Raw genomic sequence first — 27,455 nt, 5'->3', positions numbered from 1 at the left:
AACTGAAGATGATGAAGATAATGAAGATAGATTCAATTGCTTTTAACTTTGCTGAGAGCAACTTTCTCTATATAAATATAAAGTCAAAATTAATATTAATAATTGTTGCCACTTACAGAGGTTAGTGTTCAATAATTAATAGTATATGTGTTTGTATAATTAGATTTGTTTTATGTATATATTTTGTTTTGATGCAAAGTTAATTGTTATTATTTATTATATTTATGTTCAATAATACATATATTTTGTTAATTATGAAAATTGAAAAGTATGCACAATATAAAATTTACTATGTAAAACATATGTAATTACTAATTAAACATAATTTTTTTAGGTTTTTACATAAAATCGGTCCAAACGGTCCAATCGATCGGTCTAAACGGTTCAACCGGTTCGATCGAAACCAATACTTAAAACGGTTTTTATTCCGGTCCGGTTTTAAAAACCTTGTTAAATACCATGAATTGAAGTAATTTTAATTAATTTTTTGCTAAAAAAATTATCCAAAAAATTATTAGGTAAATATTTATTAACTTAAAAATAGTTTAAAAAATTGGGGAAAAAAAAAAAGAAGCAAAAAAGGAAACCATCCCGAAACCATATTAGAATTTTGAGAAAGCTCCCATGAATAAGGTTATTTATGAGAATTCCCCAAGTCACTTGGACTACCACCAGAACCAACCAGAGACGTCCTCTGTCCCCTCCCTTAAAAAAGAAAAAAAAACCCTAAATCAGTTCTTTTCTACTACTCTCCACTCGAAGACTCCACTTTGAAGCTCCATCTCCGCCATCAAGGCAACCGCAATGGCAGCCATGCTGGTAAGTAACACTAACTGACTGTCAAGTCTAAGTCTTTAGTTCTTAATGTATGCGTATAGAGATAACAGCGAGGCTATGTCTGTGAAACGAGCAGCAGCCGCAGATCATACTGTTGAAGGAAGGGACGGACACATCTCAAGGGAAGGCGCAGTTGGTGAGCAACATAAACGCGTGCACGGCTGTAGCTGATGTGGTGCGGACGACCCTCGGACCGCGAGGAATGGACAAGCTGATCCATGATGACAAGGGAAATACAACAATTTCAAATGATGGGGCTACTATAATGAAGCTACTTGACATCGTGCATCCAGCGGCGAAGATTCTCGTTGACATCGCCAAGTCTCAGGACTCCGAGGTTGGAGATGGAACCACTACTGTTGTTCTACTTGCTGCTGAGTTTTTAAGGGAGGCTAAGCCGTTCATTGAAGATGGAGTTCATCCGCAGAATTTGATTAGGAGTTTTCGCACTGCAAGCCATTTGGTATGTTTATGTATGTGTTTATGATGTTGAGATTGTAATTGTTTTTTGGGAATTTTATTATTTTATTATTTTTTTAGCTTTTTAAAGTTTTTGTTTATTTGGTTCTAGGCTATTGAGAAGATCAAGGAATTAGCTATTAGCATAGAGGGAAAAAGTCTAAATGAGAAGAAGACTTTGCTGGCGAAATGTGCTGCTACCACACTGTCTTCCAAACTTATCGGTGGGGAGAAAGAGTTCTTTGCCTCAATGGTTGTTGATTCTGTAATTGCTATTGGGAACGATGATAGGTTGAATTTGATTGGAATTAAGAAGGTATGGATGCTGTATTCACGTTGTTTTGGTTAAGAATCTCACCCTGTGGATAGCCACTATGTTTCCAATCCTCACTTTCTGCTCTAGGGAAGCTATTTGTTGTGTTGATTAATTTTATCATCTTAAAGGTTCATTTATTCCAATGTTGGGATAAACATAGCTTTATGCTCTCTAGGGTAGGAAATGTGATTAACTTTCACTGTGATATCAAACACAGTTTTACATAGTTAAGAGCATGAACACTAAATTGCATTGATGCTTAAATTGGTTGCAAATTGTATTGCTAAGTTAGTTGCCCTGATCATTTTTGCTTGCCCCGTAAATTGACTTATGTGTTGCTTCATTGAGGAAAATTTGATGTTTCATTCAATAAGGGCAGCCGTTCCTTACTCCAGCAAAAAAGGAGAAAACAGAAGCTCTGCCCTATTACCAAACTGATAACAGGTTAAGTATCAAAACGTGGGCCCCACCTTGTGGTTTGTGTGGGAATTTGTCCTTCTCTCTTTAAAATAACTACCTCTGAATGGTTCTTCCATAAATTTACGGTTGTCAGTGGTTTATACCTTGTTGACACCATTAACCTGAAACTCATTACTCGCCACCCTATTTAGTGTGGAGGAACTGTTTACCACCTTCACTTAAGGAAGGCAAAAGGTACTCTACTTCAATTGAGAGTAAACTTTAGCTTTGACATGATATTCTAACATGTGAGTGTGAGTTTGTATCATTTTATCTAATTTTGATTTTGTAGCAGTCTTTAGGATTGGTGAGTTCTTCCTTGTTGTGATTTTATTATTATAATACATTTTAGTTGTCATCTTGTATTTGTTTGTTTTTTTTCTTTCCATTTCATTTTGGTGTAACTTTCACGTTCTCCAGAAATATTGATTGGAAATTAGTGTGATGGGGAATTGGTTTGCTCATACAGGTTCCAGGTGGTAACATGAGGGACTCCTTCCTAGTAAATGGAGTTGCTTTTAAAAAGACATTTTCATATGCAGGGTTTGAACAACAACCAAAGAAGTTCTTAAATCCAAAAATACTTTTGCTGAACATTGAGTTGGAACTGAAATCGGAGAAAGAAAATGCTGAAATCAGGTCATTTCTGTTGCATTATCTCTCATATATGCAAACTTCTGGCAGCCATTAGCTTCCTTGTTTATTTTATGATCTCATATCTGTTTCTTGATCAATCTGCTTCAGACTATCCGATCCATCACAGTATCAGTCAATTGTTGACGCAGAATGGAACATCATTTATGACAAGTTGGATAAGTGTGTGCGGTGTGGAGCCAAAGTTGTCCTTTCACGGCTTGCCATTGGTGATCTAGCGACACAGGTGATCACATTTCCTGAATTGCTACTTCAGTTGGAACTGGAGTGCTTTTTAAAAGACTTATTTTTTCCAACAATTCTTGCAATGTGGGAAAAGCATTTGCCTTCATACATAATATAAAGATGTAAAAATGTGGTATGGTATATTATGACTTAGTGAATCCAAACAATAATTTTGTACGGCTAAAAGTTTTGGCATCATGACATCATTCAAGAACAAAGAAAATTAGTTTGTGTTGGTGCACCTAAGATTATAATGCACATGTTTTTAATGGTTAATTATTTTATGTTTTTTGTTTATTTTAATGCTTATCTTTTTCAAATGTAGGGTTTTTCTTATAGAATATAATGGAATTTTTAGAAGAAAAATTTCTCTGGATTTTTAAATTATATTGGTGATTATGTCAAACCATTCTTTTTTTTGTTTTTTTTCAGTATTTTGCAGACCGAGATATTTTCTGTGCTGGCCGTGTTGCTGAAGAAGATCTACAACGGGTTGCTGCTGCAACTGGTGGAACTGTGCAAACATCTGTGAACAATGTTATTGATGAGGTAAGACACCATTACTTCACTTAAAAGATTGAAACATTCCCTTAGATAAAGCTTGCACAAACATTCCCATATGTTAGTAAAGAATATTTCTTCTTTTCTGAATTGAATTTTGGAGACCTTTTTGGCTGCTAGGTTCTTGGGACTTGTGAAGTTTTTGAAGAAAAGCAAGTTGGAAATGAGAGGTTTAATATATTCAGTGGATGCCCTTCGGGGAGGACAGCCACTATAGTTCTTCGTGGTGGAGCTGATCAGGCCTGTCACTTTTGAAACAGCAATGTATTATGTATGAATATTTATAATTTATGATCATGTTGACCTTGTTTTCTTTTTTGTGGCTCTATTGTCTCCAGTTCATTGAGGAAGCTGAGCGGAGTTTACATGATGCGATTATGATTGTTAGAAGGGCTTTAAAGAACTCTACTGTTGTTGCTGGCGGTGGTGCTATAGATGTATGATTGATAATATCCAATTAAGCATGGTACAGTCTTATTTCTAATGGAAATTCAGCCTTATTTGAGTTGTTTTTGGTGGCAGATGGAGATAAGCCGATATTTGAGGCAGCATGCACGAACAATAGCTGGAAAGTCACAGCTCTTTATCAACTCTTATGCAAAAGCTCTTGAGGTGGGTGACAATGGGGTTTTTATGTTTTAGATTTCATGAAAACTTCTTACAAGGCTTTTGTTGAAATTATCTACTTCTTTTGGGGCCAAACTGAGCTTGTGTAGCAATATTGTTGGTGTGTATTGACATGGTCATTTATCCGCATTGCTTTCTTTAATTATTGGAATGGAATATGGGAATAAAATTGCTCGTATATTATTTTGATTGAGTTTTGGTAAAACATAAATCTCAGAAATCTCTGCCTTACAGCACCTAAAAAAAATTGAGAGATTTTTTATGAAGATTATTGTTTTAAAATGTTTGTTCACTTTTTCATTCATTTCGATTGAGTATATTTTAAACATTTTTTATGCTAACGGAATGTTTGTGTGTCTAAGTGAGACAGAAGCAATGTGAGACTTTCTTTTGTTTGTCATTGTGGACCTTTGTTCTTCTTGGAGGTGTTTTATGTCATACAATCCCTGAAAAAATGAATCCAAAAAAAAAAAAAAAAGGAATTAGAGCTTTATGATGGATTTGGGTATTTGAATCATGATTGATAACTTTGCATTCTGTTTTTTTGGGATGCCTTTCTTACCAGAGACTCGTATAGTTCTTTACAGAAGCATCTCTGGACATAGTTAAGAAAGAATACAGGTTTAAATGTTTAGTTTCATTTATAGCTTCTTATTTTTGTTTCTGGGATACATGTAAGTGATGGCAGAGAATTTTTAAATATCAAAAAATAAATAAAAGTAGTAAATTAATGTCTTAAGCACCTCCTTTTATGAGCTCAGAAATAAGGCAAATATGGATTCTTTGTTTCTAATATTTCTTTTTTAATGTGCTCACTGGTTTTCCATAGTGAAAGTGGTAGTGGGAGCTGTTGCTTGCAAAAGTGAGGGTCTAAATATACAATAAAGTCTCTCTTCCATTGGTCAGTCTCTCTGATAATATGATTGTTGTTTTGCATGTCTTGGCTTGAACATACTGTACCTATTTTATTTTTAGGAGGACCATGTTTTATTAGAAGGTGAAGGTTTATGGCTTATATCCCATCTATCAATTTCTAATCCTCTTAATGTGGGGTAGTATTTTAATTATCTTTGCTTTGCAAACTCTGAAGGCAATACATTCATAGAAAACTCAGAGTATGAGCTTCTTAATGCTTTTTGAATATAATGATCTACTGCTCCTTTTCTCAATGAGTATAAGCATTTGATAAGATGTTTTCTATGAGATATTCTTTTTCATGTTGCAGGTGATACCACGGCAACTGTGTGACAATGCTGGATTTGATGCAACTGATGTGCTGAATAAATTAAGACAGAAACATGCACTTCCATCTGGTTAGTCTTTTAGTAATTCATTTAAGGATTTTCATTTCTGTATTTGTGAAGTCACCACAAACTCTGCAGTGAAACTATATATCTTTACATACCCATCCATACTGTGAATACAGTGCCTTCTTCCCCTTACCAGGAAATGTGTTTGATTGTTAATGGTAGTGGGTTGGTGGTTTCATATTGGCTCAAAATGTTTAGTTAAACTCTCCGTCAACTCAAACTGCTTGCTTTTTATCAGGTGAGGGAGCTCTTTATGGAGTGGATATCAATACTGGTGGAATTGCAGATTCATATGCCAACTTTGTCTGGGAGCCAGCCGTTGTAAAGGTATCTGTTGACTAAACTTTCTTGATTACTTTATGTAACAAGAGCTGTCATATTTCCTTGCTCAAGTTATCTGCACCTTTGATCCCTATGGTAATTGCTTATCCTTTGTTGCAGATTAATGCTATAAATGCTGCTACTGAAGCTGCTTGCCTTATCTTGAGTGTTGATGAGACAGTAAAGAACCCTAAGGTAGTCTAACTGATATTGATGTGGTGCTTACATAACTCTATGGTTCTTCATCAATATCATTGCAAACATCTTATTACATATGTTAAGCTAAAAGTATGAGCTTACTGATCTGTTAAGAGGCTATCTTGTCTGTCATAATCTGTTTTATTTGATATAAATCTATAGGAGGTTATGTCCTTTGTTTTTCTAAGTTTTTCTTTTTTGGTCAAGGTTTTACATGTCAGTGCTGTTTGTGATATTGGACTGTTGAGTTTTGATAATATCTTGGTAAATTAACTTATTTTACCATACATTGGAGGGTCAATAAAATTTGACCTCTTTTTATTACCCAATACATCATTGAAAAAGTGTGTTAGCTTTTATTAGATTTAAGAGAGGGATTTTTGGTCATTAAACTTGAAGAGACCCAATTCATCATCTATCTCTCTTCCTGTTTAAGGGCCAAAATATCCACTGTTAAATCTAACAAACACTAACACATTTTTAATTTTCTCATTCAAAACACAACTGCAGTTTGACCAAGGTTCTTGTTATTAGGACAGAGATCCCTAATCCAGTACATCACAGCATGTCATCATCACAACCAAAAAAACCTGCTCAGTCTTAGAAAACTTTCAGATTTTTGAATTCTAGTGTTTTTGCTTGATTTAATTCTATTAGAATAGTCTTTATAAGGTGAAATATATTGTATTATGTTTGGATATGAGAATAGGCTTTATTTGGGTTGTGATTTGTATGTGAAAATTGGCAAAAGGTGAACAGTTTTCAACCAGGATACATATAAAATCTGTGTTGCTGACACTTGAAATCTATTACGCTATTTCTTCATATTCTAGTGTACTGATACAATAGCATGTACTGATACTCTAGCTTGTTACCTAGTGCTCATATGTTTGGTTGAATAGTTTACTCTTATGGCTAAAATGTCATAGTATTACTCGATTCATATGTATTAATAAAAAGGCATTGTTAATTATATTTATATTTATTGTTATATTGCATTGTAGAATGTGCACCCATCAATTTGAACGGGTGTGCTTTATTGCTTGTTCATTAACTTCTTTTGTAACTGTAATATCTATAAATTGTAAACTGATAAGAAGATTTAGCAATATGCCAGGTCAGTGAAGGCTCGATTTTGAGCATTGTAGTATGGACATACTGGGAAGTTGATTCTTTGGGTTTTTAATGGTTTTTAATTTTTTTTTTTTCATTTTAATGATACAGTCTGAGAGTGCTCAGGGAGAAGCAGCTGCAAGCGCCTTGGGTGGCAGAGGACGTGGCGGAGCTGCATTTCGTGGCCGTGGTCGTGGCATGCGCAGGCGATGAGCAAATGTGAACTTTTGATCTCACTGTCTGGTTGAAGTTTATTAGAATTTTCCGTTTTGTACCTTTTTCTAGGAAAAAAATCTCAGTGTGTGGGGTTTTAAAAGTGACTGGTGGTGTGTTTGAGCCATCAGCCTTTGTGCTGTGCTCTACTGCAGCAGCATTAATGTATCCTACATTTACGCCGGGGAAATTGAGACTAATTTTTGTTGTGGAAAGATAGCTATGGATTTCGGGCCTTCTATTTGTGGGTACCATCCGGGGAAGTACAAATCTTGAGATGATAACTATGCCCGTGGCAATGCCCACCATCATTTTTCACAAAATTGCGTTTCCCTTTTGTGTGGTTACTTTATTTTATGTTTTTAGGACATTTCTTAAATATTTTTTAATTAAATGATTAAATGTCTCTGATAGTTAATTCATATGGAGACAGTCCCTAAAATTTCAATTTAAATCCCCGTCCTAAATTGTGGAGGGAAGGGGGAAATTGCCATCACTATCATAAAACCAACATGTATGTTTGAAACAAATTATTTGAAGAGTAGAGAGCGTGAGATTCGGCCAAATGGTTAATGCTCACATCTTTCAAGTATGGTATACAAGACGCTTCATGGTTGGACATGTTGAAGATCAGTTATTTAGAAATGTAGCCAAATTGCAATGCTAAAATGAAAAATTTTTGAGATGATGAATTAAAACGATAGTTTTAGTATACCAAAATAATATGATTAGATAATTGTAAATTAAAAATAAAGTAGTATTTAATCATATGATAACACATTATTTATATACTTAAATTATATATAAAAAATGTATACACATAATATTGTTATAATTTTAATGACAATAGTGCATTTATGACGAAGTTCAGAGTTCTTTACGCATAACATCCTATTAAAAGAGATGACAGAGCCACTCTTTAAAGACGCGTAGCATTTTCTATTTTCCATGGTCTATTGTAGAAATTTATTTATTGATAAACAATATTTGTGTACATAGTTTGTTAATAAACAATATTTGCAAACATTATCTTGTGTTCACAATACTTTTCAATGTTATAATTGATTGTAAATACAAGGAATAACGCTTTCCAATTGTATATGTTTGCAGAATTCTCTTACCTTTAATATTGCATGTTGTTTTATTATTAATTCAAAATCATTTAATCACATAATAATACATCACGATACACCGACTGTATATATAATTATTAATTAAAAATGTATAAATATAATTTTATTATTTATTCAAAAGAGCACCTTCTCGTAAGTTCAAGACAGTTCAACAAACATCAACCACGAGACCAACAACCTAGAAATACAATAGACATATGAGTACAGGGTCCGAGAAGACCTCCCTTCACAAGAAATCTATTTAAAATCTTTCATGACAATCAATTTTATAAGAATAGAAATAAATCCTTAAAATCATACTTTAAATATTAAATGAAGATAATTATAAAAGATACATTAACTGTGTAATTAGCATGAAATATCAACCATCCCAAAGTGTATTAGTCAAAAAATCTAAATATTATGTACTAATTATATGTTAGATTTGTGGTAAGCTTAAAACCTTCGCCGTACATGCATAAATTTCCTAACGGCTTCCGTTTAATTGAAAAGACCAGAAAGTGCTGTCCTTGGCTCATTCTACAAATACATATGAACAAGTTTCCCGGTGACCGATGGATTAATATAAGTACTGCATTTACAGTCATGGATCCTTGTTTCGGGAAGCGCGATCCTTGCGTTGGCCTCCCAGAATACGAGAAATCTGCAGACCTCTGCTGAATGCTTGGTTAAAGAGCATACGAGTCTGGAATTCTGAGACGAATGGAAACCACGCCAGAAATGCAACTGGAGTGAAGAGAAGTAAACCCATAACAATCTCATAGCCACGAGCAAGTGCCTGAACTGATTCCCATAACCCAGCTCGCTGAACAAGAGGCTTCAATGCTTGTGCAATCTGGAAAAGAACAAGGGTATAAAAATAGAGGCAAAAATGAGTATTGCCATCATGAATTAGAGTCTTGGTCATACAAGAAAAATAATGGAGGGATTGCCTCAGATTAAAAATTCATGTTAATGCAAGCTGTATATATGACATGTAACAATTACTTACCAACAACATTCCCCAACCAGTAGGCATGAAAGCAAGAATACACACAATTATGTCTTGCATGGTCATATGTAGAAGTGCGATCAAAGTGACCAGAACAGAGACAAACGACAAAAATATCAATCCCTTGATAAGTCGGAACACAAGTTGGAAATCTGCACTGAACCTTCGCCTTCCAACAGATACAGTCTGGGGAAAGAAAAAGAAAATTTATATGACTTTATATAGATCATCAAAGTCACCATTTTTTACAATAGATAGTTCATGCAACAGGCAAACTTATTTCAGAATGGCATATCTAGACATATGTGGCTAAAGTCAAAATGTTTTGTGATGTCTTAAAAACAGAATTCAAAGCATATGATATCTCAAAGGATATGCAGATAAAAAAATATATGTAAATAAATAAAAAGCATATGGTAATATAAGTGCAGGCTGTTGGTGATCTGTTAAATATTTGTTTGAATTAAAGAGTTCGATGGTAGTATAATGCAGCATTATTTCTGCCTTAAATGTTTGTGCTTTCTTTGTCCCTTTTTCATGAACCTTTTTTTTTTTTTTTTTTTGCACTTAAATAAAGAATCTGAATGCAATTGCAAAATGCATACGATATAAAGAATTCTAGGTACTAACCTTCATCACAAACAATACGAGAAAGATCACAAGCCATGATACGCCATAGACCTGTGGTCAATTGAAAAATGAACGCAATGTTTTAGAGTATTAATATTTGTAACACAAGCAACAGAAAGCAGAAATAAATTAAGCAATTTGGAGTTAAGAATATACCAGAAAACTTGTCGATTTTGTAATTTTCAAATGATAAACAAGCCCATACTGATAGATAAAGAATCTTAATGCCAACAATATCTCGGCAAGGATTCCACGCAATCCAGAATGACGAAGATGCTCTTGTTCTTCCTCCCACCATGATTCCCAACTCTTTTCTGGAAGCACGCCAATGCCCCCTCGGTTGCTTATCCACTTATTCCAATCATTCCAATCATCAACAATCTTTTGCCACTCAAAACCAGAAGGATTGAATAGGAACGGAGCGAAAAGCCAGGTGCCCACCATAAACCACATAGATATTGTTATCAAGATGTAAGCAACAGCACCTCTATAAGATTGACCAAAGATTTGGTACACGATAAGCAAGATCATCATCTCAATACCCTTAACAAAGTGACTTCGCGAATAAAGCCTGTAATTGTCTGCAAATTTGGCATGGAAGACCACAAACCCACGACCAGTAGGCCTATATTTTGCACCTCCATGAAGTAATGTCCTTCCATAATAGTGAGTCTTTGTTCCAAGAGAGAATGTGAAAAAGACTGGTGCCAATTGCAATTGCATCAAAATAAAATCACTTAGTGCAGTCCGGAAACCTCTCTCCAAACCAATTTCCATCATCATAGGCAAGGCCATCAAAAATCCAATTTGAACAATAGATTGAGAAGCAAGAGCTACTTGAAGAGGCTTATTGTCTCGAATTCCAGGCTGAGTACTCAAAGCTTCTTCAAGACCACTAAGAACAAGATAGAGGCGTCCATAAAGGAACACATACACAGTGAGGACAGTTATCTGTCAAAAAAGAAAAAAGACATTAGTGTGGATCTTCAGAAAACTACAAAACACCTTAAAGCCTGAACAGGAATATAAGTGCAATATACCAGAGTATTGAAGTAGAATCCAATGGTAGTGAAATAACATGACAACATTCGGAAAAAGTCAAACCGGTGTCCAAGTCGGTATATATCTCGACTCAGTGTCTGCTCCCCATTGCCATTAGCTATCTTGGCTTCAAACATAGAAATCTGATTTAGGCCGACATCCCTTCCCTTCCCGACTTGTATGTATTCATGATGGGTAACATTGCCTTCTCGAAGGGTAGAATTGAAGCCTGAAGACACAATCAAAACACAAGTGTTACCATTAAGATCTAACTATGCAAGATCATCCACACAAACCACTAAAAAAGGTGAAGTTCCAGAGAACAGCATACCAGCAAATATGTCTTCACTCAAATTAATAACCTTAGATGCTTTACTAACACCTCCTCTAGTAAGGTGAAAAAGCCTATCAAACACATCTGGATGACCATAATGGAATCGAACCCTGTATAACCAGAAGTAAGTACATAGCCCAGACAAGCATAGGGAAGGAAAACGAAAGAAATAAATATTCACTAATAGAGTGATGACCTCAAAACTGCTTTGATGGTCTGATTGAAATATTATTAAATGTTTCAGCCATCACAATAACATCACTGACGCATTCAATTCATTCAAATATCAAAGAATAAATGTTGAAGTAAAAACTTCCATTTGTTAATCCTTTTCCTTTAGGAAAACTGAAAATGAAATCCACTTTAACGACATTAATACGATCTCAAGTACAAAGTATGAAACTTAGATTTTACATTAAAAAGTATGGACTTTTACTGTGAGGTCTATATAACTTTAAATTCTCTAACCTCGCTTTTAGGATGTGATTCTCTCAAGGTTTATGTTAGATACCCATTCTAAAAATTTTCAATTTTTCCAGTGTTTTATCCTACAGTTTCTAGTAACAACTTTCAAGCAATCAGTTATATTAAGTGTTACCCAACTGTGCTATAAACATTCTTGGGAAATGTTTTGGGCCCCACCAAGTCAGTGAGACCATGTTCATTGATGTTTCAATGCCCTGATATGAAATTAAGGTATACATAAGCACCATGCTTCCAAATATTTTCGATCGTTATAACTGTTCAACACTGTTTGTGATTTGACATGGCGTAGAGAGCGGACACAAATTCTACTTACAAATATCATCATAAAATATTTTCATATATACATCTCCATGAAGGAAGTGAATCTGAGGAGGAAGTAGTTCAATTTTGTAAAGGCCAAATGACTATTTCCCACCCTAGGTTTGGTGTAAACACAACTTTCCATTCGTTAAATATTGAAAACCCAAATACTTACCATTCTGTTAAATTTCACTATTACTGTCCAAGATAAAATTGTTATTTAACAAAAAATTTAAAAAAACTAAAATTTATCACATTTCCAACCCCCAGGTTTAAAAACTGACAAATTCCTCCCACCCAAAATTTAAAAAAGTCACATTTTTCCTCTAGGTTTTTCTAGCACACTGCTAATAGCCGAAGATGGTGGCATTCTCCCTTCCTCCCAGCTTTTCTCTCAGTTGCGATCCATTTCCGACCATTATCGACTGATGAAACCGGCCGACGAAGATGACTCGTTTGTCTCCACACGAAGACGAATCGTGTCTTCGTTTGGAAACAAAGACATGTCTTCATTAGTTGCTTTCTTGAGTCGATGATGGTCGGGAATGGAACGAAAGGGAGAAAAAATGCAGTCGTCGACAACGCTAGCTGGAAAAAACCTAAGGGGAAATGAAGTTTTTCAAACTTTGAGTGGGGGATATTTGTTAGATTTTTAAACTTAGGAGGTGAAAATGTGATAAATTTTTAGTTTTTTTAAATATTTTTATTAAACGACAATTTTACCCCTAACAATAATAATGAAATTTAACAGAAAGGTGGGTATTTAGATTTTTGATAATTAACGGATGGACAGTTGTGTTTGCACCAAACCTTGGGTGGGAAATAGTCATTTGGCCTTTTGTAAAAACTGCAATATTGCTAAGCTTCCCATAAAGGTGAAATGCATATGTTTAAGGATGACTTCTAACTTGTGTCTCTCTCTCTATCCATATATATACATTTGCTGAAACATGTAACAGAAACATAAAAGAAGAGACAACTTGAAGCAAGGTATTCACAACACGATAACTTACTTCAGGGGGTTGGCTAACAGTCTTTGACCAATTGTCACAAAACTGGTCTCCTGATTTGACATGAACCAAGCAAGTGAAGAAACACTGAATAAAATAATAAAAGAACTATTAATTATATTATATAAGACTAAAAATTAAATCCACGGTTGTCAAAGTTCCTTTTACCTTCCTGTAAATATATGCTCTCTAAGTCCAAGAATAGTCGGATATCTCACACCATCATGCTTTTTAAGAAATTCTTGCAGTAAATTTCTCATTTTCAATGCTTCTTCCATGTAATTGTCCTGTAGAAAAAACCTTAGCAAACTGAAGATAAAGATAATGTAATTACACTTCTTTTTTATACATCAAAGTACCAAACCTGATTCATATCTATTGTTTGCAAGCCTTCTCCACGGGTGAATATAATAGCATGGTTTTGATTTTCTGGCTTTCCCTCACCCAAAATAGCAGGTCCAGGAAGTTTTATACGATATATTTCCTGTGAGTGGAAACAAGAAGAAAGAAAAGAAAATGTTATGATGCTCAATGGTGAAACTGAAACATATTCCCAAAAAATGACAAAAAGCACAATCAATCAAGAAAAAGAAAATTGTAATTTAATGAGACTCTTGAAAAATATTAAAAAGTCAACTTAATACATATTCCAAACACATCGGTAAATATTTCAAGCTTAAAGTTTTTCAAACCACTGGGCAAATCAAAGTGATGTCTTGAGAAAAAAATCTTTGAGATCCTACACTTCAAAAAATTCAATGCCAGCAAAAAAATAAAATAAAATAAAATATAACATACAACAGCATTAAACTATGAATGTTACATTTTCACAACTTGAGAAAATTTTAACAAGAAAACCAAGGGCCTGCTTTATGTAGGTTTCAAATATTACTATAGCCTTCACCAAAAGCAAAGAGGTGTAAGAAAATTTACGAAATATGAGTGCAATTGGAATATTGTCAAAACTATTCTCCAATGCAAACCCCAAAAGTTGGTGTAAACCAGAAAATGAAAAAGTACATCAATGCAGGATCAATTTTATAGAATACACATAATAAATAGTTACAAGTTTCCAACCATGCAAATGAAAGTGTATGATTCAACAAGGATATCTATATCCAATATCTGACCAACTTATAGAAAATGATTTCACAAATGTCAAAAACCATTGCCAATTTGCTACATGGCCATGCAAATGAAATTGAGTTTTACCTCATCCAAACTTTGAATTGGATCTGGAGAATCAATTGACTTTGGTGCAGCCTTCACCAAGACAGAGTAATAGATCTTCTGGTTTATCTTTTTTGATCTGTCTTCACTAGGTTTTTCAACCTCATCAATGTATGCTACACGAAGCGAGGGATACCTGCCAAGTAAAACAAATCAACCAGTTAAAATTAACTAAAATTATTGATTTCAGATATATTAATCCCAGACATGTGTTTTGATAAGCCCCACACTGTACAAATTAACTACAAATTAGTGATTCATCAAGAAATATATAGCACCAACATACTTTCTCATCAGCCTCAGAATGTCCTGTGCACGATGATCACCAGATCGCTTGTGAATACCATATTGTTGGCATGAAACAACATACGTAAATTTCATATCAGCAACAGCTTGACACTGTGTCACCAATGATCTTTCCCCCTTGTTATCATCCACATTTAATTCAATTGCCTTATAGCCGTCCATCAAATCTACAAGGTACAATATCAAAACCAAATAATGTAAGCATCAATTACATGATAATATAAAATTATTGTCCAGAGAAAAAAGCATCTATATGGAAACAAAATATGCATAGCTGCAACTTATCAATTGCACTGCTACTTCTAGCACAAGATATATACCTTCATGCGGGGCCATATCAAGAAAAGCCTGCAGTTCCAAAGCTTTCCGATAGTACATCATACCTCTCACTGTAATTCATAATGAAGCATCAGTCAATTGCAAGGCTTGGGACAACAACAAAGAGAATTATAATCTAGTGTAATACAGATCCACAAATCTAACAGATCCACAACCACACAAAGAGACTGATAAAATACCAGTTCTAGTTAGAGTTTGGCCTCTGTATGATGCCCAGAGGCGGAGCTCTTCTTCTAGTTCCTTAGATCCTTTAAGTTCTTCTTCACTAGGGCAATTTACTCGCTGAAGAAAGTTGTTCCATTCATCTACAACCAACAAGAGATTAGTAAATTATGAGAAACTTTTCAAGGAAAGAAATTTTTTAGAAGTGTATATTCATTGAGGCAAATAATAGAAGCAAAGGAGAAACCTGGAAAAATCTTTTGCAAATAAAAGAGGATTGAAACACCGTCTTCATTTGGCGATTCCAACTCTTTCAAAGAGAAGAGGACCTCCTCTGTGTAGTAGGGAGTTAAAACACTACAAACAAAGTGACAGTTCAGAAAAGCATTAAGTAATAAATTCGATAAAAGCACATAACTAACAAGTGAGGATATTATTTACCTAAAGATCAAGCCATTTGATTTTTTTTTCAATAAAATTTTGGTATTAATGTGAGAAGTTTGAACTGTTAATGTATAGTTCACAAGATATGTTCCAAACTTCATTCTCATATTGTAAGAAGGCAATACTGCACCATATAATACTAATTTCAAACTGAAAATTGTCAACATGTGGCAACAAGAGAAATTATTACAAAAAGTTGTCAAGTTCCCCATTCACTTCAAAATTAAAGATCCCATGGATTCAATTGTCATGGGCTAGAAGTTGTGGTTAAATCTATAACATTACAAGCAATACCTTGATCAAAAAAGAAAGCCTCCTATGCACACAACATGTGACATAACTCACACAAATTGAGGATTAAATATCTTATTATGTTTTTTTTTTTTATAAGAATATCTTTTGTGTGGTATAACTTTACAAAGTTTAGACATGCTTCCCTCATTCATTAGCCATTTACAAAGTTTAGACATGCTAAGTACCGGCCCCATAACAATAGCCCCACCCATATGGCAGCCAAGCCCTAATTTTGACCTACCCATTTACAAGTTCTTTCATTATAGCTATATATTGACAGTCATCAATCATCATACTCAAAAGTACAAGAACAAAAATTAGGAAATTTGAGTACAATCAATCACTGTATATAAAAAGCCTTAATATAAGCTGTGGTCATGGGAACCTTATGGGAAAGAAAATCTGATTGTGAAGATCTTGAGACGTAAATGAAAAACAAATTGTTTTGATTGTGATAAAAGATTAATAACTGACTAAAACATATAACTATAACATGAAAACTAAGTGTGCAACATGAAGAGCAAGTAATTCACAGACTGCCCTCAGATTTATTGCATCGTAGAGTGGAAAAAAAAAGACTCCATTGGATTGTTTGATTCCTTTAGACATATAATTAATTGGAATGCAAATGCAAAACCACAGAAAATTGAATCACCAAGAATGCTTACGAGAAAGAAAGCATGTTGCGAACTTTGGGTGCAGGAGGCATGTCCATAAACAATGAATTTGAGAAGAAAGATATACGCCTCCTAGCTTCTAAGTTGGATGGTACATCCATAGCTGATTCCTTTGTAGTAAGCAACAGATAAAGTCGTTTGATCTGCAATAAAAAAGGTCTGAGAGATGGAAGGTACAAAAAGCATTATCCCAATCTAAAATTATAAGATTATGAACCCCACCTTTTCTTTCCAAGCTTCTGTAAGTAATGGTATTGGGAAAAAGATAGCTCCATCAGAGGCAAATAATTGATATAGAGGAACCTTCTCTTCATGTCCATATCCACCATGGGTTGAATCTACCAAACTATTCAAGAAAAATAACCGATACATAAAAAAGGAATTACAGTGGACATAATCAGAGGAGATTATCACATCAAGATGTCGACCTGGATATTTGATCCTCCATCATTATATCTCTTGACACCACCTCCAGCATGTCCTGGAAAATAATTACAACTTGATCCTTATCCTCTTGTTTATTATCTAACTGCAAAAACCAAAATGACTAATTTAGGAATGACCATCACACAGTTGAATTTAAAAAAATACAATGCTACGTATATGTCAAATTTACCAAATATTTAATCAGCTTCACAAAGTGTTCAAAGAGGCTAGGAAGGGCACTCATCTTGTATTCCTCAATTAATGTTTCCTTTTCTATGTGTTTTTCAACTTCACCAAATATGTACTCTATAACCCTAAATACCATCAAGAGAAAACCATTTACATTAGAAAATGATAGACTTAACCTGACATTTATATAGATGGATAGAATTGCAGCTAAGCACATTGCACCAGAACTTACCTTTTCTCACGGTCCCCTTGAACCAAGAACTTAATGATGTTTCTAAATGAAGCATAGCATTCCTTAACAGCACAGGACATGTAATGGTCAGTCGCAATTCTCTTTTTCAGCTCTCGATCCTTACCATTACTATCCTTGGCCATATCTAATGCTATAGGGATCTACAAAGAAAAAGCAATTGTTAATTTCTCGACTGACAGGTTCTAAATGTTTATAAGGAAAGCAAAGTGAATCAAACCTTGCTCGCAAGCAGAAATGGAGGCCACTGAATAAGGTCCAAATCACGGTCAGCCCAATATGGGACGAGCAACAGGTCCATTTCCCTGAAATTGGTTAAGAATCAAGCTCATTCGACAAGGCACAAACAGAACATAAAACAATAGTGGTATTGGCATTTTATAATATAGCCAGGTATATTCTATGAAGCCACACTGCATACCTATTGCTTATGAGATCTTCCTCTCGGAAACTACTGATTATTTTGTTCCACAACTGAGCAAATCTAGCGGCTTCTTTCTCTTTGTTTGAGGGGACCTGCAAATACAAACAAATGACATTTGCGAAATTGAAAATGAATATATTGTGAGGATTCTGACACAATAAAATTATAAAGTTCAAGAAATCCTTCAAAAGACATTTGGCAATTAGAACAAATGACATTTGCGAAATTGAAAATGAATATATTGTGAGGATTCTGACACAATAAAATTATAAAGTTCAAGAAATCCTTCAAAAGACATTTGGCAATTAGAACCTGAGCAAAGTTGCGGGAGAAAATGGCCCTCCATCCTTTCTTCTTTGGTTCACTCCTCTCCTCAGGGATTAAACAGGCATTAAAAGCACCAGGCAGTGATTCAAAACGAGATCTTAGCATTCCTAGTGTTCGAATCTGAAATGCATGCAATAAGTTAAAGCAACTAAGACAATATGAAGATAAAATAGTCTTGTAATTTAATATAAATAATTTTATCTTTTTGATATAGAGGTGGAATTCTAGGTTGAGACGACAAAGCAACTTTTTCTAGGATGTTACCATTGTTAAACTGCAAAAATTAATTTCACATTAATCTATTGTGTAAGGGGAAGAGCATTAAACTGAACCTCCCTGAGCAGACCAAGATGTTATCGATTTTTAATAATCATAATAGAGCTTCATGTGTGACAAAGTAAACATTTGCCATTAATGCAGTAAAAAACATCAAAATGGAGAGAATGGAAAAATGAATGCAAAACTCAATTTAGAGTTTAGAAATAGAAAAAAATTCACAAACCTCTCCAAGGCGACGAAATGCACCATAAATGCCTCCAAATAAAGTAGAGAATATGGCATACCAAATCTGGGCATCCATAAAATAGACCTAGAAAAATTATTGGTAGAATTAGCACCATATCGGGACAATGAAACAGATATAGAAAAAATATTGATAGAATTAGCATTATATCAGCATAAAAAAACAGACATCTGGATTATCAAAGAAGCAGAAGGGCATGACTCATACAAGAATAATAGGAGCCCAGAGAGCAATCACAACGCCAATATTGTTCTTAGCTGCCAAGAAAACAAGTAAATGATAAATATTCAACTTTTTTATTCTTTTACATCAATGACATAACAAATACATGATATATCTTCATTTACATTACCACGAGGAAAGAATTCATGCCACTGAAAATTAGTTATCCGAACACTCATGATGTCCTTTGTTGGACCCACTAAAGGTTTAATCTGCAACCAAAAGGGGATTGTTAAAAGAGGCACAAAAAAATTATTGAGTCTCAGCCTATTGAAGCACAATGCTAAAATTTGGTACAGTAAGTGGTCTAGTTAAAGGGAAATTCATCTACCAATTTGGGAGGTGGAAAAACAGAACCAAGCTTCATTAGTTATTGACTTTTGAGACTTCCTGCTCAAAAGAAATTCCTCATGGCATGTGGTTAAATCTAGCCTTTATATGTTGGTAGGGATTAAGAAGGATACTCTAGAAGCTCTTAGATATCGGTTTCCAAGAACTATCCCAAATCTTCTTCTCATACAAATTTGGTATTAACAAATTTTAAGGGAAAGAATTGGTTTTAGGATAATCCTTTGAGGAAGTGTTTCCTCCTGTTTTATGGGAAATCTGCAACCTTCCAGAACTCTTAGCCATGCCTGACAATAAAGAACAAGAGGGCGGATTTGGGACTTTTCTCTAGCAACCATGAGGATTGATGATCCCTCTCATTCTTGCCAACTTGAGACAGGGTGTTTCAGCCAGTTTTTGTTTGGATGATTTTTTTAGAGTTGAAGACTAAATTTTGTTAACAACTTTTTTTTAGTTTTCTTTCTCTTGCTAGTCATTTAGAGTGATTCTCGTTCATTTTATAATTCTCCTATATATTAATACATTATTTATAGTCTTTTTTGGTCAGAAAAGAAAAGAGTAATAATGATACATGAAGTTTTACAAAAATCAAATGAACACAATGCAAGAAAAAATTCATAACTATCTTCATCACTGTGCTCTTAGATCTTATTATTATCTTTGACAGCATTTGTAGTACTGATAATTATGAAATGGTTACAAGCGAAATAAAATAAAGGGGGTTACCAATAATCAATGAAAGACAAACCTCAATATAGTAACTAAAAGCCAACTTTGTAACTAGAAGAAGAACCCAGAACAATGTATACCTAACATTAAAAAAAAAAAAAAGGGACATCAAATACTGTAACAAACATGTCCAAGCATAATCAAAATTTGAACACTAAAACCTTACTTGAAGAGAGACAATGTGCTTTCATGCATTCCCCTCCCTACATAGAGTCGAGGCTGCAAGGTGAAAGTTATATAAGCATAGTCATAAATCAACCATAAGATGCAAACCCCATTTAGACTAGCTGATAAAAAAATGTTTAAAAAGAAAATCTACAAACCTGTGACCACCACATCATGATCATTACAATCCTAAAATTAGATCTCTCCAGGAATCGACGAATGAAAGGGAAAAGAAACAAAACAGCAGCCAGCATATTTGGAGACAAATAGATAACAACAGCCAAAATAAACAAGGAGGGTGAATTTGCACTGTTTCCAAACCAACTTTTGATGGTTTGGGCAAACCCTGGAGGATTCTGCCAAGTATAGGCATAAGTGACTGGTAGCACAATCACCCAGGCAGCAGCTGAAATAAGTTTTAAAATGTATCTCAACTTAACATGCAATGACATGCTCCGTTGTGCTTTCCAACTAAGAACTACATCAAGGACAGCTGCATAATAAACAATAGAAATCGTCACATGAAGGCTTCAGTGAGTAGAGACCAGTATAATTAGAAAACAGCAACTTTTCACTCAATACAAATGTTTTCCAGTTTAATTATGTATTAACAATACCATGAGATCTAAATGTCATTTTACACATATAGATGGAGAGCACATAGACAAATAGAAGGAGAATTCATGGTTTATAACTAATTCTACTGTATCTTGAGGAAGAAGGTTGATTTACCAGTTCTTGGAGAATGTATAAAGGTGATATTAAGATAAAAATTTAAACGATGTTGAACTAAGAATTTAACGCATACACCTACCTTGCCCAAGCTTCAGTATAGCAGCAGTTATAAAGACACTTAACACTTTCTTGAGCACTTCACCATCAAATAGTCCAGTTAGTTGGCCCGAACCATTCCAAGCAACAATAATCATAACCTTTCATGGAACACAGCCACCATCAACAAAGTTGTAAGATTGATCACATGAAAGATATATATGAAGGAAATTAAATAGAAGATAGGAAATAGGGTTACCTGTAAGCACAGAATAAAGAAACTCCACATTCGATCAAAGCTTCTGAAAATATGCCAGAATGATCGAATCTCCACAAAATTAACCTTCCCCATCCATCGATCTCTATAAGTTGGCTTGCTTTCCTGAATAACAAGACAATCAATCATATGCTAAGGCTTCATGGATGAGGATAACTCCAGGAAAATGATATACAGTAAGTAGCAAGCATAGCTTACCCCATTTTTTTTGCGGAGTTGGTCAATGGGTCGACAAAAAAAATCAGCATCTGCGCGCATTGGCCAACCCAACTGAAAACAATCAACAGACCTGCAATTAAAAGTTCAGTGAATTTTATCTACAAAAAAAAAAAAAAAGTCTAATGAGGAGAACAAGTGCAACAAATGGAAGTCTAATACCAGAAGTACTCATTTAAATCATCATAATTCCTCCACTGAGAATGTTTTGATTTTCCTTTCTGGCTTCGTTCAGCTTCCTGTCAAGAAACACAATCATAATGATCTTTTTAGGAAATACATAAGAGTGAAATGAACCGAAACGGAAATACAACACACAAGAACTTATTGGCCTTTCAGAGATACCATATAGCATGCATACCCTTGCAATAACTTCATATATAGGTGTAACGACTTTCCTCAAGAAAGCTTCTTCATCACCTCCATAGGCTGGCTTCACATTCTCTCCTGTCATGGGACTAACACTTCTAGCAAGCATACCATACAATTCAAATGCCATCTACAATAACAAAGCAGGAAGCTATTAGCATTCAAATAGAGAAGAAAATCTTCATAAAAGCATATTATCTGAAGATGACAAATTCAATGATGAAGAATGAAACAACATTAATATAAAAAGAAAGTTAAAAACAGATGAATCATTTGAATATGCATATAAGCTTGTTATAGCACTTGTTGAATATTTTTCTTATTCCACACACAAACTGGTGCAACAAAGAAAGATGAGAATATTCAAAAACATACATGGTGATAAATATAACAAAGGCATTCTGGCATAAATCTCAAATTTGCAGCCTCCCCCCAAATTAGAAGATAGAGACCCATATAGAGTAATTTACGCTGCTGCATCTCCTGCTGAATGGTTGGTAACCTGCAGAAATTGAATCAACGAATTAAAACAGCAAAAGATACATACATGAAAACCTTTTTCCTTTGAATCCATGCTTTACTCCCTCTCTTTGTCATTCATTTTTTCCCCCAATGAGAACTCCCATTAGTTTTTTAAAAACATATCCGACTCAATTTCTTATCACCACGTGAAACACCTCCTATTCAGCTGAAACTTTAATTAGTGATTTATATTTATCTCGAAATTATAACTAGACGATGAAAAATAAAGCCATTGTGAAGCAAACATAAAAGTATCTGGTAACTGCTTCAGTAGCCTTACCAAAGACTACTTTTCCGATCCAAGTATTTGCACCATTTTTTATAGTTCTTGAAAAGTTTCTTCATCACATCTGTCAATGCTCGATCATCCAACTAAATAATAAAATGAAGCATATTAGTTGAAGATGAAAGTGGGATAAATAATTTTGTAAGATGGCACCTTGAAAGCTGTGAGTATTTGCATGTCTATGTACAAAGAATTTTAACTAGAAACCAAAACTCGAAATCATATTATAGTCAAGAAGAGAGCAATAATGCTCTGGCCGCCAACCACTACTTGATTGCGGCTGTTAAAAAAAGGAACAAAATACATTCCTAAGAAACTGTATTAAGGTAACAGAAAAACCTTGGGTTGTCCATCAGACTTTGGAAACTGCCGTATGTGGACGTTTGCAAGTAATAAGATTAGGTGCTCCCTCTGATTAGCCACATTATCCTTCTGTATAATTATGAAGAAACAAATGAGAATAGTTCGAGAAAACAAAAGAACTGATTCTTCCAGATATTTACTGTCAGACTCCAAATATAACATTTTGACGAAGAAAATAATTCTGTCTCATTCATTCCCCATGTTTTGCACAAGATATTCTGAAAAATAAATAAATAAAGTCGTATTATATCACCTGAAATCCAAACATTTCCTGAAGCCAATCTAGAATGTCTTCATCTTTCTTCTTATCATGGTCCTTAGGCCGTGGAAGACCCCTAGTGTTACGGAGGGCAACAACTGCTGCTTGAATCTGCAAATGATGGTATAAAAGTGTAGCAGAAATAATAGAAAGCATAATTGGAGGACAAGGTAAAAGTTTGAAACAAACCTCAGGATATTTCATGATAGCTTGATTTGCACTATCAGGATCCAGAGGAAGGATATTGTAAGGGACACATATCTGTGTCTTTTCAGCAACTTTGACTTGCGCCTCTAAAATCTGTACAAATGATAACCACAGTTCCATCAGTCATTTAAGTAAAATATAGGCTCATACTCAAAAACACTCAAAAGTCAATATACGACACATTACCTCATGATCGACTTCAATAGACTCTGAAAAATTAACGGCCTTTAAAACCTCAAAAAGAACATTAGCAGTTTGGTATGCCTTAGTAAGCTGCGCACTAGATTTCAATGAAAAAAGGTTATCAGTACAACAAATACCACTTCCAGATCATATCACCTAAGAGAATTTATCAAATATCATACAAAGAATGATTTATCAGCCACATAACTCACCGGTCAGCTTTATCCGCAGCATTTTGCAAAGCTTGGATATATTTTTTGTAATAATGTTGATAAAAACTCTGCATTTCACGAGCATCACTTTTTTTCCCTCGACTCCTGAATGTGGGATCATTCTCCTGCAATAACCCAAAAAAAAAAAAAAAACAGATGCAGAGTGGTTAGCACTCAATTCAGAGCAAAGTTTGTTCTTAAACTGATGCACTCTCAGTTCTTCAAATAGAAAACAAAAAATTAGAATGCTCACTCTTTCAAGACGTTGAAGGAGGGCCGTTTTAAATTGGCGAACACCTCGTCCACTAGAATTGGGATCCAATCTGTGAGCTTTCTCAAAGGCATAAAAGCGGCCTACATACAAAACCAGAACATATGAATCACAGTATTAGAAATGCAAATAAGCCAAAGAAAAGAACAAAAAGCAGATTGAAAATGTAATTTAAAAACATACAAATGATAACATGAGAATACATGCTGAAACTAAAAAAGGAGGATAGTCATGGCTATAAAGAAAGATAATACACACACACACACATTTTCAATTTCTTGATATACAAATGAAGGATGCAAATGACTACACATAAACACTTCAAAATTCATAATGGTCCAGGAAAAAACTTTAAGCTGAGACACATATTTGAATACAATACCATTTAGGTAAGGTCATAACTAGTCAAGAGTAATATCACTAATCCTAAAAGTTTAAACCAATACATAAAGATCAACAGTTTTAAGCTGTAACACATTCCCTCATGCGCAAGGCGGCTACTAGACCATACTTTATCAAGTGAATACGAACATTGGCATTTTTTTTAACCATGTTTTGAAGCTTGATTAACACAAGTGAAAGTTTTCAAGAATCCACTACAAAATATAAGAGTGAAATTAGTCTCTAACACAATTAAAGAAGCAGTCATTGCAAAAGGTAATAGCCAAAAAAATCATTTATGTTCTAAAGCCATAAAAAAAAAAAAACTAAAAAACGTAGTTACTATGAAGCTCCTATTTTGTGTGGCCTCATGTATAGGAAGCAAATGTTTATTAGTTTAGATGTCATTACCTCTGAAAATTGTGCTACTTAGTATGCATTAGTAGGCAGTAATTACAACCATTTTTACAGAAGGTTATCTAATATAGGCCACATTTGAAAACGATTTAGCTTTCTTGGGTTAGTACAGCCTGAAAGGTCTTCCAAATAATGTTTCAAGGCAACTTACTACTTCTAACTTATTAAATTACATCAAAGCAATGCCAAATAATCTTTGTACAAGAAATAATGAATCTATAGTATTTTTCAACGGTTTAGCTTTCCTGTGTTAGGACAGGCCATAACAAAATCCGAACAATATATCAAGGCAACTTATGAGATTTTTAACTTATTAAATTACAACAAAGCACTGGAAAATGATTTTTGTACATTAAACAATGAATCTATAGTTTTTTCTATGCAAAAAATATGTGAAGTTTCACCCAAGGTCCAACATTTTTGAAGCATGGTATAGAGTAGCCAAGATAATGAGGTAAGAATGGAGCTTCAAAGCATAATATCACTTGCCAATTAGATCATATATGTAAGAGATTCCTTTTCATCAGTAATGGAACCATTTGGGTAAATCCAACCGTATGTGTGAGGCGCAAAGCAAACTATATGATATTATGAGAGAGTGGGCTGTTACATATTATGTGAGAGTTGATAGTTACAATAGCTAAGAAAAGGACAGCTATTAGTATCCATTCAAGAAATTAACCTAAAAAACAGATTATCTTCTAGCATAACAATACTAAAAAAGCAAACATAATTACGCTAAGGCTTTAGAATACTTATTTTCAGAAAATCATTAAAATTTAAATTAAACTGGATTAAAGGATGTTTAAAACAAAACCACTCCCAAAAGTAGAGAATCTACTACGCATTTTATTGCACATATGACAAGCCAAATATAGAGTACATGCATGTCCTCATGCTGGTTCCACTGCCACAGATGCACAAAGGATTTTCCCAAAAGAATGGTAAGTTGAAGAACAATTCCAAAATGCATTTCCCCCTTTCAAGAATCTCAACAACACCAAGAATTGACTGATACCACTCCAATATAAAGTGTGCTCATGGAAAGAACAACCACAACAACAGTCAAGATACACAAACATTCACTCACTCGCATTTCTAGCCCCCCACCACATGCACAAGCAAACATATAATCCAAGCTTAAATACTTAACTTGTACCCACTTGCTTAAGTCTCGCATGCATGGTTAGTTAAGAATGTTATCATAATTTTTTTGTATTAGCCTTCTTGTCTGTTCACATTTAGTTTTGAGTTTGATCCTTTTTACTTAAATAAATCTAATAGCTTAGTTTATTTGAGCTCACACAACATGATTAAGGCACAAACATGTTCAAGATATTTTTCCATTAAGAAAACAGATAAAGCTTAAACTACTTCTATTAACAAACTATATGATCTGATTACTCCAACAATACTGTGTGCTTATGGAAAGAACAGCCATATCGACAATCAAAATAAACAAATATTCACTCACTTGCACCTACAGCTCCTCTTACAAATCAACATCACAAGCAAACACATTATCAAAGCTGAAATACTTAACTCAAACCCACTTGCTTAAGCCTCACTGGTGTGGTTAGTTAACAATGAGACCATATTTACTTAATATAAGCATTGTCATCTGTCTCGCATTTATGTTGAGTTTAACTGTTGTTAAATTTTATCGAACCTAATAGCTCAAACTTTTTTGAGCTCAAAGAACAAGATTAATACAAAAACATGCTCAAGATATTATTGCATTAAAAAGAATAAAGATTAACATTACTTTAGTAACAAACTAAACGATCCGATTAATCCCTAAAGCTAACAACGAGAACTTACAGAGATAAGCAACCCTCGGGTTACTCGATTCAACTTCATTAGCCACACGGAGAATCGGCGCAATGTCAACAAGCGAAGATGGCACCACCTCACTATCAAACATAGTCTCTCCGAGATTTCCCGCCGTCTGCGTTCGCGTGAGTCGCCTCACCGACTGAGGTTGATCGGAGGAACCTCCTCCTCCGCGGCCTCCTCCTCTCGACGACATAATTTCTTTCCTTTTTCTACCTAAACCTCAGTGTCCAAACACGCTCACTTTCCTAGCAATTTTCACACAAACACGCTTAGCAAAAATGAAGATAACAAAAATAAACACAATATAAACAATTAAATAAAATATAAAAACAAGAATGTACGTAAGTACCTGGTGATGAAGAGGAAGAGCTTCAGATTACGAAATGAGACACCTGCAAAAAGCGAAAACAAAAACAGAAAGTGAAATATTAAAAAGAAAAAAATATAAAAATTAAAAAGCTGAAGAAATGTAAAAGAGACACAGAGAGAGAGAGAGGCGCGGTTACAGGAAGCGGTGAGAGAGAAAGAGTGAAGCTTTGGAGAGTGTTGAGAGATGAAGCTACTTAGCGAAAAAGCAATGGAGGAAAGAGTAAAGCAAAGAGTGTAAAAGAA

At 34.4% G+C, this 27,455-nt stretch overlaps 2 protein-coding genes across 2 annotated transcripts; one reads left to right on the top strand and one right to left on the bottom strand.

Annotated features, from left to right (window-relative positions):
- Nucleotides 1-659: 659 nt before the first annotated feature.
- LOC123209366 (T-complex protein 1 subunit eta) lies at nucleotides 660-7,616 on the top strand. The gene is made up of 13 exons (XM_044627372.1): nucleotides 660-819; nucleotides 914-1,300; nucleotides 1,409-1,612; nucleotides 2,541-2,710; nucleotides 2,816-2,951; nucleotides 3,383-3,499; nucleotides 3,632-3,751; nucleotides 3,850-3,948; nucleotides 4,034-4,123; nucleotides 5,364-5,451; nucleotides 5,687-5,775; nucleotides 5,890-5,964; nucleotides 7,192-7,616. Exons 1-13 carry the CDS (start codon nucleotides 805-807, stop codon nucleotides 7,291-7,293), a joined length of 1,692 nt encoding a protein of 563 aa, XP_044483307.1. The 5' UTR covers nucleotides 660-804; the 3' UTR covers nucleotides 7,294-7,616.
- A 1,091-nt stretch (nucleotides 7,617-8,707) lies between these two features.
- LOC123209365 (callose synthase 3-like) lies at nucleotides 8,708-27,455 on the bottom strand. Its single transcript, XM_044627371.1, has 44 exons — nucleotides 27,350-27,455; nucleotides 27,193-27,235; nucleotides 26,829-27,088; nucleotides 24,192-24,292; nucleotides 23,939-24,063; nucleotides 23,730-23,823; nucleotides 23,526-23,636; nucleotides 23,331-23,447; nucleotides 23,054-23,146; nucleotides 22,709-22,800; nucleotides 22,282-22,408; nucleotides 21,899-22,036; nucleotides 21,700-21,776; nucleotides 21,520-21,610; nucleotides 21,304-21,426; nucleotides 21,088-21,205; nucleotides 20,432-20,766; nucleotides 20,275-20,327; nucleotides 20,128-20,188; nucleotides 19,162-19,243; nucleotides 19,017-19,066; nucleotides 18,789-18,875; nucleotides 18,272-18,406; nucleotides 17,957-18,051; nucleotides 17,756-17,840; nucleotides 17,518-17,678; nucleotides 17,287-17,410; nucleotides 17,099-17,199; nucleotides 16,893-17,016; nucleotides 16,662-16,813; nucleotides 15,503-15,612; nucleotides 15,273-15,398; nucleotides 15,075-15,143; nucleotides 14,735-14,921; nucleotides 14,431-14,584; nucleotides 13,583-13,702; nucleotides 13,387-13,505; nucleotides 13,222-13,305; nucleotides 11,420-11,532; nucleotides 11,088-11,317; nucleotides 10,204-10,998; nucleotides 10,048-10,098; nucleotides 9,418-9,603; nucleotides 8,708-9,261 (listed from the first exon to the last, which is right to left on the bottom strand). The coding sequence occupies exons 3-44, from the start codon at nucleotides 27,034-27,036 to the stop codon at nucleotides 9,010-9,012; spliced, it is 5,856 nt and encodes a 1,951-aa protein (XP_044483306.1). The 5' UTR covers nucleotides 27,037-27,088; nucleotides 27,193-27,235; nucleotides 27,350-27,455; the 3' UTR covers nucleotides 8,708-9,009.

This window comes from Mangifera indica, chromosome 2 (genome assembly GCF_011075055.1).
Source record: "Mangifera indica cultivar Alphonso chromosome 2, CATAS_Mindica_2.1, whole genome shotgun sequence".
Classification (NCBI taxonomy): domain Eukaryota; kingdom Viridiplantae; phylum Streptophyta; class Magnoliopsida; order Sapindales; family Anacardiaceae; genus Mangifera; species Mangifera indica.
The sequence above is the reverse complement of the archived record's forward strand: the minus strand, read 5'-3'. Positions and strand labels throughout refer to the sequence as shown.

Excerpts from the sequence above, each read along its gene's own strand:
- LOC123209366 (XM_044627372.1), top strand. Across the intron at positions 1,613-2,540 it reads ATTTGATTGGAATTAAGAAG|GTTCCAGGTGGTAACATGAG; the intron begins GTATGGATGCTG and ends TTGCTCATACAG. Across the intron at positions 3,500-3,631 it reads TGAACAATGTTATTGATGAG|GTTCTTGGGACTTGTGAAGT; the intron begins GTAAGACACCAT and ends TTTGGCTGCTAG.
- LOC123209365 (XM_044627371.1), bottom strand. The coding sequence starts at position 27,036 with ATGTCGTCGAGAGGAGGAGGCCGCGGAGGAGGAGGTTCCTCCGATCAA. Across the intron at positions 15,613-16,661 it reads CGCAACATGCTTTCTTTCTC|TGTTTTAACTCCCTACTACA; the intron begins GTAAGCATTCTT and ends CTTTGTTTGTAG. Across the intron at positions 13,703-14,430 it reads CAATTCAAAGTTTGGATGAG|GAAATATATCGTATAAAACT; the intron begins GTAAAACTCAAT and ends TTCCACTCACAG.